The sequence below is a fragment of the Haplochromis burtoni genome, unplaced genomic scaffold, assembly GCF_018398535.1.
Source record: "Haplochromis burtoni strain Fernald_Lab_line unplaced genomic scaffold, NCSU_Asbu1 Contig_43, whole genome shotgun sequence".
Classification (NCBI taxonomy): Eukaryota; Metazoa; Chordata; class Actinopteri; order Cichliformes; family Cichlidae; genus Haplochromis; species Haplochromis burtoni.
The window spans coordinates 1,579,387-1,594,989 of NW_024582404.1; the positions used below are offsets into that span (position 1 = coordinate 1,579,387).

The 15,603-nt window shown below is 40.0% G+C and overlaps 1 protein-coding gene across 5 annotated transcripts in view; it reads right to left on the bottom strand.

The window, feature by feature from the left end:
• wdfy3 (WD repeat and FYVE domain containing 3) overlaps positions 1–15,108 on the bottom strand; it is a 127,115-nt gene extending 112,007 nt beyond the window's left edge. For 4 of the 5 annotated variants that reach the window (XM_005921964.3, XM_005921960.3, XM_005921961.3 and 1 more), the window contains exon 1: positions 6,495–15,108. In XM_005921964.3, coding sequence (XP_005922026.1) covers positions 6,495–6,523 — 29 coding nt within the window. In that variant the 5' untranslated portion in view covers positions 6,524–15,108. The remainder of the gene's footprint in view (positions 1–6,494) is intronic. The other variant, XM_005921962.3, reaches the window with a different exon arrangement.
• Between the last annotated feature and the right edge of the window lie 495 nt (positions 15,109–15,603).

Below are 15,603 nucleotides of genomic sequence, written 5' to 3' on the forward strand. Positions count from 1 at the left end.
CGTGGTTCATCTTCCACAGATTATGTTTACTGAGGTAAAAGTTGATTACTTTTATTATGAGTATGTGCCATAACCCAGATAAGTGGCATAAACTCTGCACTGCAGCCTATCCAGTTCCTTCCTTTCTACTGCTGACATCCTTACCCTTTCTGTGATGACACACATAATGCTGGTCATTGCTTCTCATTTACAGCACTCCATAGACAACCCACAAGCAAGTCCTCATCATAAATAAAACTAACTCCACTGAATGGATGGGCAGGCCTTTGGAAGTCTAAAGCAGCCAAGCACATATAAAAGTGAAGGCTTTGAGAAAAAAGTCACATATCCACACAATAAACTTGGCCAAGAGAAACACGCCAGCAGTGGGGTTATAAAGTGATCAACGTGTAGCTTCGGCAGCATCAGCAGTAAAGCCCGTCTTCAGCTGCTGGCTAAAATGGAAACTCCGGCTGAGCCACAGGCAAGTCTGTTGAAAAGCTGACAGGCAAGAAAAAAAATTCTTGCTGGATGTTAGAAATCGAGAATCCAAAAGCAGAAGTGGGTTGGTCTGCGTTGAGTTTAAAAATATCGAGTCCAGTAGGCCAGCTTCCTCAGTTGTTGTTTAAAGCTGAGAGATTTAAGCAGCAGCGCCTCAAAAACCAGAGGAAGTCTCTTTCAGGCACTTCATAGTCGCTCACCGAGTCCCGGTCACCGTTTAGATCAGTGGATGAAACGGTTTTTAAAAATTGACTCATTTATTAGTTTTAAAAAAACGTTTGCAGATTGTATTGTATAGAAGTCAATGTGGCTGCTTTTGAAGTTGCTCGTGTAATTATGTTGTGATGCTTGTGCTGAATGTCAGTTGGTTCTTTCACTTATTGGTCTTAAAATCTGCTGCCCTCTTTGTCGAAGCTCTGCTGTGAAAAATAAGTGAAGAATATATTTACGGGCAAAAAGCCCATTTAGGGCTGTTCGATATAACGACGTATATCGGATAACGATATAAAAACGTCTAACGTTTCATTTTACGCTATCGTCTGTTTCGTGGTGTCGCAAAATAAACTCTTTACGGCAATATTTGTTCATCATTTTGATGGTCGTTAGCAACGACGACGGTAAAACCATCGCGTGTCCGCTTGTTTATCTTCCACATAAACCTTTCACAATAAAGCTCAAGATCCTGTTGAGACTTTTCAAAATAAACTTAATCACGTAATAGAGTATGCAGAGTACTTACGGATGAGAAGTAAAAAAGAGCCGCCAGGTGCTAAAAAATAAACCTTAGACTCAAACGTTAGAGCAGGCTTTTCCCCGCAGCACGCCATGTAATAAATACTCACAAAGAAAACGGCAGCCGTTACAACTTATGTCTAAAAATGTATCGTTTCATGCTTCGGTTAAAACACTCGACTCCAGCTACATGACAGCTGGAAACACTTCACGCAAGTCGAGCTGCCCGAGATTCACAGAATTTACAGAAAATGTTACATTTTTGTGATTTATGTCGTTATCGGGATGATAGATGTCTTATATCGGGATATGAGATTTTGGTCATATCGCACAGCCCTAAGCCCATTGATAGATCATTTATTTATCTATCCAGATGTACTAAGTTATCACAAGCAAAGTGAAAATGAAAATTGGTTCGCTTCCCAAAAGATTTCCCTAGTTTAGATGATCCAAGATACTTCCTTATGAGCTAGTGTCATGAGGATGTCATTGTTCAAATAACTTGACTGGTTTCATTTCCTTAAAAAAGATACAAAAATATATTTGATACTGTTTAAATAATTACTTTTGTCAGAACTATGTTAAAATAAACATCTGACACAAAACTAAATTCAAAATGTTAAGAAAGTTATCGTCTGAGTCGTATACAGGATGAAGTAGCTCATCTATTTTTGTACTGTAACGTATCCTTGATCAAAGGCAGCATTTATTTCAGAACAATGCTGACTGTTAGCACTGCTGTTCAGGGCCCAGTGAAACAGAGAGTCACTGAAGCAGACACGAGGGCTGTGAGAATGGTAGAGTCGGAGAGCAGCAGGGCCGGGACCACAAACTGGGGCAAACACATGTCATACGACTCAGCATAAGGCTGAGCTGGAAAATCAACAAAAGGCAAGGCAGTAATCAGCAGACAAATGTAGGATTACATCTCACTCCACCTACTTGGTAAGCAGTGAGCGTCATGAAACCACCATCACGTAGAGCTCTGTCAGAACCTCCCTTTCTGCACTGTACTAAACCTATAACACACTGAAAACAGATTTAGGTGCACAAATGGGTGTCTTTGTGTAGTTTTACTACAAATTAGTTACACCTCTTTAAGGTAACTTTTTGTTTGGGTCAACCTCCAGAAGCTCTGAGGAAAGGTGACTCTTCTATGAAAACAAAGGTTCCAATGCTCCAAACAGCATATGGGGTTATGCACAACTCTGATAGTCTCAGCATGTAACAAAATGAATCATGCGTACATGGCCAAGCATGTTTACAATGAACCAAAGGAGAGTATTAAATCGGCCCCTCTTCTAATTTACTCCAGTGTGTGGATAACCGAGTTGCAAAAATGTCAGATCAAGAGGAAAGCCATGTCATCAATACTTGAATGCCACTGTGGCACTTTTTATACACAATCCATAGTTTTCTCTTACTTTGGTTCAGTTTTTGATGACTTCGAAATCAACTTTGTTAAGGAAGTGTGTTTTTTTCCTTTTTGTCTCTAAATCCATTTGTAATTTAGGCTTCTAAAACAGCCACCACCTTTCAAACCTCTTATCTTTGTACGAAAATGAATCTGTCTTATCTGCTGATCCACAGTGTGTTATGAGGGAAGAACGGCCTGCAGCCTCCTGTAGGTGGCTGGTTCAGAGTGACTGAACTCTTAGATCAGGCAATTTAGATTCCCTGCACAGTTTTCTACATGATGCTGCTGTTTTCTCCAACACTGACATTCGTTTACCAGCTCTGACTGTTGCACAGATTCGCTTTTCATACTCCAACATAAAGATATGTTAAGATCATGGCAACCTGTTACTCATCTCTCTTCCCTAGCATGCAACTGAAAGTCAGCAGCTGACCTATGCAATCACACAAACCCTGCATACTTAATTAGCCTTGGGGAGAGGTGACAGAAAATGGAGGATAAAGGTCGCACTATTAAAGGGGATTAGAGAACCAAAGGACCATCAGGAATTACCAGCTCAAAAGTGCTTTTTTTGGAGTACTAGAAAGGGAAAAAATGGATGCATCTCTGATCATTTTATTCTAAAGACACAGATAGGACTGTTTAAACTAGGGAAAAAAGCATCAAACCGCATCTCGTCTCTGCTGAAGCAAAGACAATGAGTCAATGGCATCAATGGAATGTCAACTCTTCTGTGGAGGGGAACTGAGCTTGGCCCTCCAGTATTTTTCAAAGCATTCTCTTTAAGCGGATGCCAGCTTCAATGAACGTCTCCCAGAGTTAGCAACAACTCCTGGGAGATGAAGGCAGCCAATGCCCTGGAAAAGCCCAACTCTTCAAAGGCTTGTGTGGTTGTTCCTCTGGAGAAGGTGATGTAATCTCAGAAATGTCTCCTGGCTGACGGAGAAAAAATGGTTTGACAGGAGTTAGATAAAACACAAACTTGTAAAAGGAAATGCAAATTTGGAGAAAGTAAAAGGCTATGTAGGCAGGGTAGTGAGTTCACACCACCTCCCTGCCAAATGCTGGTAAATTTGGACTGAGGGTGATTAACTGTCTCCTCTGCCAGCCACGGTGACACACAGAAACGTAGCTATTTATGGGAAATAAATCCACTAGAGGCGAGCAAACATTTTCTGACACCTTCACATATTTTAATCAGCACTATTACAAATCAATTTTAAGCAACTCGAGTCATTTTCAGACATCAACTTGGACAATTCTGGGAAAATCAGGGTGAGATATTTTCTAGAGCAAATTTACTTCAGGTATGCTTAAGTACTGGAAATATGTTGTGTGGCTTAAATGAGGGAGCTGCCTGCAGAAGGCAGGAGGCAGCACAGATGACGCCCACTTGCTAGCAGTAAATGCATCGGACTATCAGCCGAGCTCTTCACACGTCAGTGCTATCCAGCATCACACAGGCTTTACACTGGGATGCTGGAAGGTTAAAGACTGGGTAATGCCGGATCGGACTCTGTTCTCGTACACGCCGCTGTCGTGTGTGAAAACATGACCATAAAACAAAGCAGTTTCTAACTAGTGCAACATGTTTTTGTCACCAAGTCACTGTTGCCCGACTTGTAACACGAGACAGAGGAGCAGGAAATGATCTCATGCTGAACATGTCTGGTCAAGACCACAGTTAACTGCATCTAAAATGGGCATCTATTTAGTCCTGCACTAAACCACGCCTGGACAGTTGTCATCACAGACTAATATCACATAATTAGTCTTACAGTTCTACTTGTGCCTCGTCTGCCGGTCGATTTCAAAGCACAGCGGCTGTCGTGTATCCTTGACAAAAAAATACCGATTTATTTCTCAAAAATGTGAGCGCCACACTTTTCATGTGCTCGAAGAGTGCCACCACATTTCAGTAGTGTGTTAGCTGGATCGCTGAATGGTATCCATGACAACTAGCAGGCCTCACACAAATTGCTGCCTGTCAATTATATAATTACACAACATTAGGTACAGGAGGGTGACTTTTGTAGTCAATTAAATTTTAAATATCAATGGTAAAACATATAGATGTATGGTAACATTGTGATACAATATATTTGCATATACTTGCACCATGAACAACAAGGCGTTATAGTCTCCATTTAAAATTACAATGACAATCAACGATAGCCCCAGAGTAAACCTTAAGGCATCTTTGCGACTTAATCTTCAAACAGCACAAGTACATTTTTCATATCACAATTTTTCAGCTTTGATTTCGCGTAAGCCATTCCTACTCAGTTATGTTTAGTAAGAGAAAGAATAGACTATAAAATGTGAGTTTTAAATAGCTTTAAACATCTCATGTAAATATATTCAAACTACACATAATCTTAAAAACAAGCCAAAAATATGCAGTGTGCAGACTAGTGCTGGGTGAGTGGAAGAATATACTCATTAACTCTCAGGGGATTTTTTCATATGCTTTACATTTTGTTGGTGGTCTATATTCTTGAGAATTCTATCGCATAAATAATTATCCTATCAACTCATAGCGAGGAGCAATAGAAAATCATGGTTGGATCTGTGCACTCTTATGTCGACTTTATGCGCCGCCTTCATTTTGGTTGTGTTGAGCTTGAGTTGAGAGTTGTACACAGAGACCTGCAGAGATTCTCATCATGTAGGGCCATAGAGTCCAAGCACTAATATAATAACAGTGCAAATATAAAACGTATAAAGAAGGAATTAGCTTTAAGTCTTGCATATTTACACATTTGAGATTGTTAGCTCAAAACCAACAACATTTTGAGCTATCAAGCTATAAAGTAGATGCACTACCTTAATTATTTAATAACATATGTTATCCCTGTGTGTTTGTCTAATCAGAGGCTATAAGGTATCCTTCATATGACTGCTGAGTATAACAGGTACACACACAAATCACTGTTTGCTGGCCTGACATTGAATTAGATTTTTTAAAATGGCCAACCTTCATTTCTGCTTCCTGATGTCTAACTTTGATGTCTAATATCATTCTTCCTGACTTATAAACAGTTTTGGTTTCCGACTATTATTAAAACAAGATAACCAGGATAATTATCAAGCTATATTTGATTTTGTCAATTAGCAACCAACACTACTTATGCTGCTATACAATAATCCAAATACACTCTCCAACAGTCTGTGGCATATTTAACTTGGTTTGTATTTCTTTTGTTCTTCCCTTCAGCTTAATTACAATTTAAAGTCCATGTTTGTTTTTTTCCACATTGCATAAATCTATTTGCCCCCAAGTCTACAAATAATCGTGTTATGAAAGATCCCAATAGTGTCCAGAATTATTGTGATTATATTTCCTGAGAAAAATGGTTTAACTTAACCTACCTACAACCTACAGTAAAGTGTCATCCATGTCATTTTATTAATTTAAAGTGTAACAATTATTGAAGGCTACCCTCTTTTTATAGCGTTGGGCATTTGTGATATTTTTCTTTAAACTTTAAAATTATTAACACTCTTGAGAAGAACATCTATCTAATGACATCTTTAGGCATGTTACACATATCTTTTGCTAAGTCACACATTTGCTTCGTTTGGGTTTGGCCGATGATTGCTTTAACCACATCGGGATATATTCTTACAATAAAGATGCAACAGTAGGAGATGCTGTAACTGCTCGATGGTGACAATCTCTGTAATCGAAGCTTAATCGTCAAACGTCGTGAAACGGCCACTGACACGGAGAGGCAGTTATTTTAGATCAATAACATCAATAAACATACTATATCCACCAAGGTCAGGCTTTTACCAGTGAACAGTAAACAAACCCCTGGTCGCTGCGGAAACGAGCTCAGCACCCAGCTCTGATTTTCCCTACCTGCTATTCTCTCTGCGCTCCGCCAGCATCTCAACTCATCAACAGAAGAAGAGACAAGAATATTCCACCATGAGCCAAAGACCAGCCGCTCTTCCTCCCAACAACAGTGTCTTCCTGAAACAGAGAGGCGATGGCAATGGTGTCATGCCTTCCCCTCACAGCAGCGTAAGGAGAGGAGAGGAGAAGCGCGGAGGCATGGCTCGCCTTTATTGGCAGTACCAGTGGCTTTGTTCGCCAGTCAGCACTGTGTGTGTATGTATGTATGTGTGTGTGTGTGGTCTGCCGGGACTGGCACAGCTGATCCCCCCCTGACACCGGGTGGGGTGTACAGGGCTTTGGAGAAAGAGGAGGGGAGGAAAGGAGGGCGGGCTTTGGCCTCAACGACGACAGGAACATACCATTACCACAAGAAACGGGGAGGAGGAGTGGGAGGCAGAACTCACAGCAGTGAGCATCATTAAAAATTCATTTTCTGGCCATTTCGGTCGCCATCCTGTACATCCAAGCTCCGACAGCTCACATTAACTTTGCATTATTATGTGGTGTGCTTTCGGGGACAAGAACAGGGAATGAAAAAAGCATCTCAATTAATCTACACATGTCACACCAAAGGGTTTGTAGTAGGCAACTGAAATATTAATACCCGATAATGTTCTTAAAAACAGAAAAGGGCTAAAATTATTAAAAACAGACTGCTATTTTAATAATTTAGTGGTTAATAGGAATGTGTGTGACTAGATGTTTAAACAATGCTTTCCTCACTAGTCAGCACATACACACTGTAAGGAGACTGGGCAGTCTAAGTTCCCTGAACATAAATCTATGCAGGAATAATGTAATGATAAAGATGTTGGTTATCCCATTTTTGACCCCAAAGAGCCACCCAACAATAAAACATCAAACATGTTAGCCAACAGCATTGTTGTTATTGAGGGCCCTGCACAGTATCTTTGGCATTCCTAGTTCTCCGATTACGACTGAGACCACTGCCTCCACTCTACATATCTTCTATAGCTCCTCTCCCAGGGCTTGGTATTTCTCAAGCTTCTTGTGTTCCTTCTTCCTGATGTTGCTATCACTTGGTATAGCTACATCTATCACTGCTGGATTGTCTCAGGGGCATCTTCGCACCTGGCCTGGTGTGGCAGACCCCAGCCTCAATTGATCTTGTGTTTGGAGCTTGTTCCTGTGCTGCCATGATACGTGCCTCTGTGCTGTCTTTCAGTCCAGCTTTGTGCTTCAATATTAGCTATTAGTTATAACTAAAGATTATTCTTATAGTCAACTAATTAGACAATTTTTCTTTGATTAGTCAACAATTATTTCAATAACTCTTATCTCTGATTCCTATGTGCAAACCTCCTGCTCAAGTCTGCCCAACTGGGAATATCACCCTGTTTACATCGTCCCACAGCAAATAAAAGTAATGACCCAAGAAACATGTGAATCAAATAATAATAATCAAATGTATTTTTAGCATTACTCAATATTACAATCAGAATAAAAATGAAATAAATAAAGATTGCAGGTAATACAAGTTACAAGTGCTGGTAGGAGTTTAAAATGAATGTGCAAATAGGAAACTAAAATCGCTTCTGTCCATTCAAATAAAGCTTTAAATGAAATCAAAAAGGCATCTTTTCAATTCTCCATTTCCATTTTTTATCGTCCCGCTGTTTTGCCGTTCATGCTGCGTTCTTCTTCTTAGCACTGAGTGCAGTCTTGGCAAACAATACAGGCGAGACTGCCCCATAGTGTCCTGTAGTTTAATTATGCGGCAACGAATTTTTATAGTCGACCTCATCGATTATGCTGACGAACTGTTGCACTGGGCAGGATATCTATTTAAAAAAATTAAAATACATCCTTTGCTGACATTGTGTGCATGCAATGTTGTGTATGGTGCAAGCTGTCAAGTATTTCAGCAACATTTACTGAAGAATGACTTTTAAATATATGAGCAATGAACTATACTAGTTGAGTAATGTGATTTTTTTCCTCCAACTTAAAGGACCAGTAAATTAGTCTCCAGGAACATGCTTGGTGGTTAATAATTCCCTTAAATCTATTATCAAAATAAAATACCACATTTTTTATGACTCAAGCTTCTTAAACATGAGAATTTTCTTCCTTTCCTTTTTTGAAATTGTAAATTGAATATCTTTGGGTTAAGAAAAAAATAGCTTTTTTTAAAACTCCAAATTATCAATTGAAACATTTTTCACAATGTCCTGTGGCTTAATAGACCACATGAGGAGATAAATGTCAAATTAATTGACAGTGAAAATTTCCATTAGTTTCAGTCCTGCAGAATTAGTATGTCACACTGAGATTCACATCACAGCTGTTTAGGTGCAGTGATTATGGGAATTTCCTGACCTGAAAATTGGCCTTGAAAAGTTCAGAAACCTCTACAAGAGACTGTAATGGAGCATGCTGACAGCTAGAGACATTAACGCTTCACTAAGAAGATGGTGAAATGTGAAGGACGGGATCATACTGAAACGAGTCTAGCAGGGGAAACGGATCACAGATCCACCTCGCTGAACGAAACCTGCTGTACAATATCACACTTCCAAGGTTAAATGAAAGAAAAAAGAAATGTATGCTAGCAGTAGCTTAACTGTGCGACCTGTTGTGTTAAAAACCTTAAGAGATCTGCACCAACTCCAATCACTCTGCAGTTGCGGTGAGATTATCGTTTTCGTATGAATCAAAAGTGAGAATATAATCCAACATTTTATTATAGCTTCAATGAGCACCACTAATAATCATGAATCACATACAACAGCACCAACATTTAAGCTCATCTTGAGTCCAAACTGTTACTGCCATGCAGTTACAGACAGAGTGTGGGCCATGAAAATTACAGCCAATTAAACTGTGGTGATAAAAAGACCTGTGGAAATCTCTCTCCTTCAGTCGTCCAATAAAACAGCAGACTGTATATAAGGCATTACTCCAATCTCATATATCATCAATATCCAACTCTGTGGCTGACATAAGCAGCTTCAGGTCATAAAAAATAACCACTTACTTCATATAATATGTGTAGGGATAAAACTAAAAATACTACAAAAACACCTTCAAGTACTGAAGTTAGGATGTCCTGACATACTGGCTGAATATCTGCATCAGTACTGGTTCACTGATTAGCCAATAACTTGTACTGCACCCTCGTATCCAAATATGGTCACCTACAGCTGAAAAAACACAAAACAAAAACACAATACTGGCTGCTGTCACTATGGCAGAAGTCCAAAACCAGTGGGTGAGGTCACAGTGGGTGCATCTATTTTCCATACAAGCTATGGTTACATGGCATTTACCAATAATAGAGGTGGTTACTTTTTTTATGATTTACGAAAGAGTTGAAACACTTATTTATCAATTCATAAGCTACGGTAATGTTCATAATGCTCAATGAAAAGTAAGACCGTCTCTTTATACACTCTGATTTTCTGTAGCCCTCAGCCCATTTTTGAGGAAGTACACTTTTATAGTTCTACTTTAATAAAAGGTTCACCGATTTATAAAACAGCTGGCCTTTTTTTCCCTCAACACTACTCAAACAGAAGTAAATAGTTCTTTTATTAGGGGCACATTTTCAGCTGTGGATTAACAGCTGTGTAGACTAGTAAGTGAGGTGATTGTGGTTTATCTGACTGACTGAAAATAGATTCTATGAACTTAAGCACTGGGCCACCTACCACCACTTACAGTTGGCTGTGGAATTAAAACGAGATGAGAACCTTCACAAACTGTCTCGTTGTGGCATCTTTTTACAGAGCCACCTTTCAAATTCAGTGAGCGCTTTAGAATGACTCATTCTTTCACAAATGTTTATAAAAGCAGAGTGCATGGTAAGGACCTAAATTTTAATTCAATTCAATGCAGTGAAATTCAGTTTTATTTATTTAACATCAAATAACAACAACGACTGGCTTGAGGCACTTTATATTCTCAGGTTAAGACCCTACAATAATAAACTCCCTATAATATTACACCTATGACAATGGGACTGAAAAGTTAACACCTGAATTCAAAGTTTCAGGTGAATAAACCCTTAAACATTTTAAAAATCTGCAGTGTTCTGTTTTATCATGTCATCAACTTGATGTAATCCAATGGTGCGAGACAAAACATAGACACAAACTATATGTGCACAGCACATGTGTAGTGTCACTAATAGGATGTGCAGGCCCTTCCCTCGAGTGCTAATTAAGATTGATCCTCTTGTGCTTTATTAGTGCGTGCTGCGTCTTCTCATGAAAGATGACAACTAGTAAGCTGCGACTTAAGTCTGTTGTTTGACGTGGGCTTATACCGACAAGCCTAACACACCAGCAACTCAGGCCATATTGTTTTGTGTGTGATGCATTTGAATGGCCTGAGAAAGCTCAGTCGGTGCACTGAAAGGAAAATCAGCATTGGCCTTGAGCTGCATCATCCACAAGACTTTAATGCAGCTGCCCGGCTACACTTAATCAATAATAAGAGCCTCACAAAGTACAGGATACACCCCACAGCTCCCATCCCACCACACAAAAGCAGATAGCAGGTAAAAATAAAATCTCTAATGGTGATATTCAATTTGTTAGTCTAGGATCTTTGCTTAGGTTTAATCTGAACCTTTGGTGTAACACTCAAAAATGCTATAGTTTCAGTTATCCTCCAGAGTGGGTTTGCTTGTTTCAGTTTACTTTATGTTTAGTTTTACAGGGTTTGTCCTGCATCCACCAAAGAGCCTTTGACATTCCTCCAAAAGAAAGAAAGGATTTTTCACCACCTTCTCTACCGAGGTTTCAATTTACTCAAGAATAAAGTAAACTTTGCCCATCACACGGACAGAAATACCAGGAAAAATGACTCTTAAAGGTCTTAAATATATGCAGACACGTGTATTTATGTGCACAGTCATCGCCCAAATGCCCATGCTGAGAAACAAAATGCCTGCTTTTAGTTAAGATTTAATTATTTTTAAGGGTCAGTTTTTGTTTGTATAATGGTAGATTGTAATGCAGTAATTATGATGTTCAGAACTGTAAAAGACAACAATACTTTGTAGTAGTACTTCTTTGTGCTGGTTGTACTCACAAATTTGAACATAGAAGCCACTTTGGCTGCTCCCTTATTCTCAAAGGTCACCACAAGAACATATACAGTTAGTTCACTAGACTCTTTCTTTCATACTCTGTTGTGTTTTAATTTTAGTTAACTATAACTTGGTGTTAACCAAATATATAACTGTTACTTACCTAAAACCCTGACATAAAAGTTGTAAAAACTGTATTGGGGCTGATAACGCATATATAATGCAAGAATAGCTTTGGAAAACCAAGTAGGATTCCTACACTACAAATAGCTAGCTGAAGCAAAATCTCCATTTGTTATCAGAGTGTGGATGATGGCCATAACAAAGCAAACTGTCATCACACTGGAAAACTACTGTTAATCTATTGCAGATCCTTGGGAATGATTCTTAATAGCTGACCGTTATAAAAGCAAGCAAAGCAGAGAGGAAATGAGTAAACAAATTCATTTAGGCCAGCATTTATGCTGACATTCGGGAGACATAAGGCACTGTCCAAACAATCAAATACTTACAGGATTAACCACTTAATCTCCCTTACCCCCCAAAATAGCAAAACAACAACAATCTACAGCTGCAGAGCGAGGACAAATGTATGCTGTTGGGTTTAATAAATGCATGAAAAGAACAGCTGTCTCCCTGTTTGTATAATTATGGCTTAGATGAAAATCAGAACACACTTTATGAATAATCAATGTAGAAATCCTTATAATTCCAACAGGGTTCATTTTTTCCTAATTGTATTTAGGTCAAAGTAAGCCCTGTTGTAGCCCCGGGGAGTAAACTCTGGATAACCAATGATAAAAGGTTCAAAGTTTCAGTGCCTGTTAGCCCTGAATCACCGTGAGAGAAAAACAGAAGAAAGGAAGACCCGGAGGCTACACAGTCAAGACTGCACCACCAAATGCTGGCAGGTCTTGAGTCACCTCAGTAAATCACAACAAAAGGGGAACTTGACAAACGCTTGGTAGACCGGGTCTAACTAACTGGAGGCAGAACACCACTAAGCCTTCTTGCCAACGCTGCTGTATTTTACAGCATAGAAATTTGCATGTGACAGTATTGCTGCCCAGAAGTGTAACCCATTTGCTTTTTTGTAGCTAAAAAAAGTAACAGGGTTACTCCTTACAGATGAAATAAACTATATGAGTGTCACTAATGGTATTATATGTGGAAAAGGCAGTACAATTACCTCACATGGACAGCACTAAAGTCCAAGAAGTTTTCCAAACAATAATAAAGAAGAAATAATTCTCAGGTGACTTGGGGGAGAGCTTTAGCTAACTGTTTGGGTTTGCACATGGACAGAACAAAGTTAAGGAATAATTCGGTTACTGGTAGTTAGCAGCAATCGGGTTTCTGTGCCTCGAGTTTTCAAATTATTCAATGTGATGCAGTGTTTATGCAGAGCAGTCCGATAAAGAAAGCTGCACTGCAGTGATAAAAGCTGCCGGGTAAGGCTTAAGAACGTGTCTGTAAAGGACTTTTAAGGACTAACTGATCAACTGTCAGCACAGTAGCTCAGTGGTTGCCTCACAGCATGAAAGATCTAAATTCAAACATAGGTAGGACCTTTCTGTGTGGAGAGTGCGAGTTCTCCCCATGTTTGGGTATCCTTTTCTCCCTCCACTGAAAGGCATGGCAGTGCTTTTAGTGTTTTTCTTGGCTCAAAAAAAGGTCTTTTAGGGGTGACTATGCACAAGAGGTCCACATATAGTTTAAAATAACCAGTCAGTGTTATCAGAGGTCCATTCATTTTCCTTTTATTTCGGACCATTTGTTAAACAAAAGTGATTTTACTGTTAACTAAATTAAAATCACACGTAAACAAATTGGTTATAAACTATTTCACTGCAGCCCTGGTGAGTTTCCTGTTGGTGAACACCAAAACCTCTTTTGGGGGTTGGGGGCACTAAATGTTTTTATGCAGGACAAACCCTGCTGCCTATTCTGGCACACAGCAAATACTCACAAAAAATAGTCAACACAAGATCCAAAAGCCAATGAAGTAATTTTTCCAAACCCCTCCAAGCCTACTTTTTAGACTAATTATCCTAGTATTATTTCTGAATTACAGCCAGTTTGCTTGCTTGGTAACTTAACTTTTATGAGGAAAAAACACTCACCATACAGTACATGACAAACACCGACATACACTCAGGGCTTCCTGCTTCCAATGCTAGAACACAGAGACTGTTATTTATTCACACACAGCTCTCTATGTAGATATAAACTCAATTCAGAAATTGAGTTTAGCACAGCCATCAACAGCCACCTCAACTAATCAGGTTTTTAAGATTAGATTAGACTCCAATGATGCTCACTTACCAGTTCACTGCAATAACAGACCTCTACATATTCACTGCTATTTCTAGTGGCTGCTGGATGACAGTTCAGCCCCCCACCCCCCACCTTTACAAGTCACAAGCAGAAATGTTATGTAGCTTTTAATTGTATCGTGTGTATTTGTGTACATGTCATACCGCACCTTTCACAGTGCCCCAGCATGAAACAAGTTTTCTGCCCCATCCTGCTGGGAGGTGGTTAGCTTGTGTGCAGGCATCCGGGCAGATAGCCATACACTCAGGGACAATGCGCACACACAGGTGACTGCTGCACATCAGGCGCAGAGCAGACCGTAAAATGAGGACGATGTGACCGCTATAGCTTTGCCAGTCATTGCGAATTTGCCCCTTAAAGACCAGCTACTATGAAACACTCACTGCAACCCGATTTAGCCACCTCTAATAAAAAAATAATGCGTTTATCCAAAGCGACATACTGCACACGTACCCCGAACGTTTTAATTACCAGCGGTCCTGTGTGTTTTCCAATGGCTGCGATCTGTTAAAGTCCTGCTTTAGGACTCAGCTCCACCGTCAGTGAGTGAAAACACAACCAACCAGCAATCCCCTCAGTTTGCAGCTACGCTAGCCCACAACATGCAGCTAGCGACCAGCTGATCACTAGCGTCGGCTTATCTGAACCTCAACTGTCAAGCTAAACGGGTGACGTTCCTTCAAATGTACGGCCTTCAATAACTTTACTGCAAATAAAGATGGCAGCTGGTGTTTCCACAGTTACCGCGGGTTCGTTGTATTTTTCCCGAGGTTGCCACTGTCATGCTAACACCAGCGATAACGGTGCGGACTGTAGTTCAGCCGAGATGCACATTCCAGCCCATGCTAACTCGCATGCTAAAGCAGCTAGCACACATTTGCTAACTAGCCACTTCCAGAGAGGAGAGCGTCTTTGGTGTACCCGCCATCTACTCACCAGTAAGCAGCGTTTGCGGCAAAATGCGTCGGTGTGAGCGTTGAAGATAACCTCCAATGTGTGAATTAAGTCGGTACGGGGCACTCCGTGTATATCCATATGTCTCAAACGATGCGTTAATCCCAAAGTGGTTGCTGCTCCCTCTCCTTCCTTTCGCCGGTCGCCATGTTTCCTCAACATCCAAATAAGCCGAGCATGTAGCCAGATCCCAGCGCCGATTTTCCTCCTAACAGCATCCTCCTCTCGGCCCCGAGCGAGGCCGCAACTGAAACACAATCCTGACATCTGTTGGATAAAAGGAAAAACACACTCGGTGGCATGGAATTAACGGGCACGCATTCAATTAATTTCCCTCTCTTTTATTTAAACTCACAGAATGTGTTAAGGCTGAAAAGCTTTTTGTTTTTACATTTCTTAGAATTTTTTTTTTTACCTCAATAGAATTATTGCACCCTTTGATCAGCACCATGGACAGCAACTGCAGTGAGCAGTCGGGGAAACAGACATATTTATTTAAGTTTGTGCTACGAACTTACATGGTCTTTTTCAACTAAACTATCACAATCCCAAAGACAACTGGAATGACTATGGACGGAACAAAGAAGACAGGCCTATTAACCACAGGTCCCCAAACACTGACTGGATGGGTCACTTTATAACAAACATCTCATTCAACAATCATTTCCAGTGGACCAACTTCTATATATATCATGCAAACATGTCATAGTATGAGTTTATATG